This window comes from Pterocles gutturalis, unplaced genomic scaffold, assembly GCF_000699245.1.
Source record: "Pterocles gutturalis isolate BGI_N339 unplaced genomic scaffold, ASM69924v1 scaffold28552, whole genome shotgun sequence".
NCBI classification, from domain to species: Eukaryota; Metazoa; Chordata; class Aves; order Pterocliformes; family Pteroclidae; genus Pterocles; species Pterocles gutturalis.
In genome coordinates this window covers 46069-47580 of record NW_010113693.1, presented here as the reverse complement: position 1 = coordinate 47580, position 1512 = coordinate 46069, and the positions used below count along the sequence as shown (strand labels likewise).

The 1512-nt window shown below is 41.8% G+C and overlaps 1 protein-coding gene across 1 annotated transcript in view; it reads right to left on the bottom strand.

The window, feature by feature from the left end:
- Window positions 1-1512, bottom strand: part of TRIM71 (tripartite motif containing 71, E3 ubiquitin protein ligase) — a 12182-nt gene that overhangs the window by 3997 nt on the left and 6673 nt on the right. Inside the window, 2 exon segments of the mRNA XM_010074599.1 lie at window position 1; window positions 4-88. The exon segment at window position 1 is cut by the window's left edge and continues 43 nt beyond it. Of these exon segments, the coding sequence (XP_010072901.1) occupies window position 1; window positions 4-88 (86 nt within the window).

The window sequence follows — 1512 nt, the reverse complement described above, 5'->3', positions numbered from 1 at the left end:
TAGTAGTCACTGCTTTGACTTCAGACTGTACCACCTTTGCTTTCATCTCAACTTGCTCTGCCACAGCCTGGGCCTGTTCAATACTCAGCTGGGGAGAAAAGACAACATACTTAGGGTTCAACTGAACCAATGAGAGATGCATCAGAGGACTCCTGCTCACATTTCACTAGGCCTTCAGGAGAATACACAAAGTGACAATCTTTTTTTATTTTTAAAGGCCTTTGCCCATTTTTACATCAGAGCCTGAAAACTGACATAATTTAAAAAAAAACTATTACATGGCATTTATGCCTTCATTGTACCATGCACCAACACCACAGGACTAAATTCCCTGGGCAATTCTGGCAAGCAGCTAGCATAAACCCAAGCAAGGGATTCACAGTCATACTCATGTGTTCCTACATATAGAGAACCCAAAGTTTGTCTTGCCCTCAGAATAGTTCAGACTGTTGTTGTGTGACAGTTCTGCTTTTAGTAAGAAATTACACTATAGGTAACAGACTCTTATCTGTGCATCTGTATCTGCACTGAAATAGCCCTAACAGAATGTGAAGTTAATCAACTTTAAAAGAAGAAACAAAGATTAGATGGCTATCATTAAAAAGCATTCATACAGTTATTCACACCTTGGACAGATACTACATTCTTTCTAATATAACCTTGTAATAGCAGCATTTTTAAAATATTCTGTAGTAGTGTACTGCAAATACACAGAATGCATTTGGAAGGAACATGCAGACCATCTAAACGTCTTTTCTCCACTCAAATGAATTGTTTCCTTTAAAAATCCTTCCCAAACTCCTCCCAGTTTCATAAAATATTACAGAAAAGGGCATAAAACCAACCAAACAAGATAAAGAGCAGGCAAGTCTGAAGGACCACAGTTCCCAATGAAAAAGGTTGGATAGCATCAGTTAACTGAATCTTCAACACCTCTGTCACACAGCGAACCAGCATTAACATGCAGATGAGGTTTTGAACCTTTAAGAGGTTAAAAAGATACTAGTTTATTAGTTACAAAATTCTCGAACAAAATGCTGGTATGTGAAGGTATTTAGCCTAGGAAAGAGAAGGCTCAGGGGTGTTCTTATCAATGTATTTTAAGTACCTGAAGGGAGGGTGCAAAAAGGACAGATCCAGGCTCTTTCCAGTGGTGCCCAGTGACAGGACCAGAGGCAATGGGCACTCACTGAAACACAGAAGCTTCTCTCTGACCATCAGGAAATATTTTTTCGTGGTAAAGGTGACCAGGCACTGGCAGAGGTTGCCCACAGAGGCTACGGGAAATGCAAGGGACTCTAGAGCACAGGCAGTTTTTTCCATCAATCCTCCCAGTCAAAGGGAAGGGGGTTGAAAGGGCCAGTCAAATCTAGCAAGCCAGTAACAGGAGTGGTGCCACAGTCAGGGGTTTGGGCTACCTGGACCATAGGACTTGCTTTGAGAAGCTGGTCTACTGGGGGCTGATGGGGTCCATCTGTGAGAGAAGGGGAAGAACATCTTTGAACACAGGCT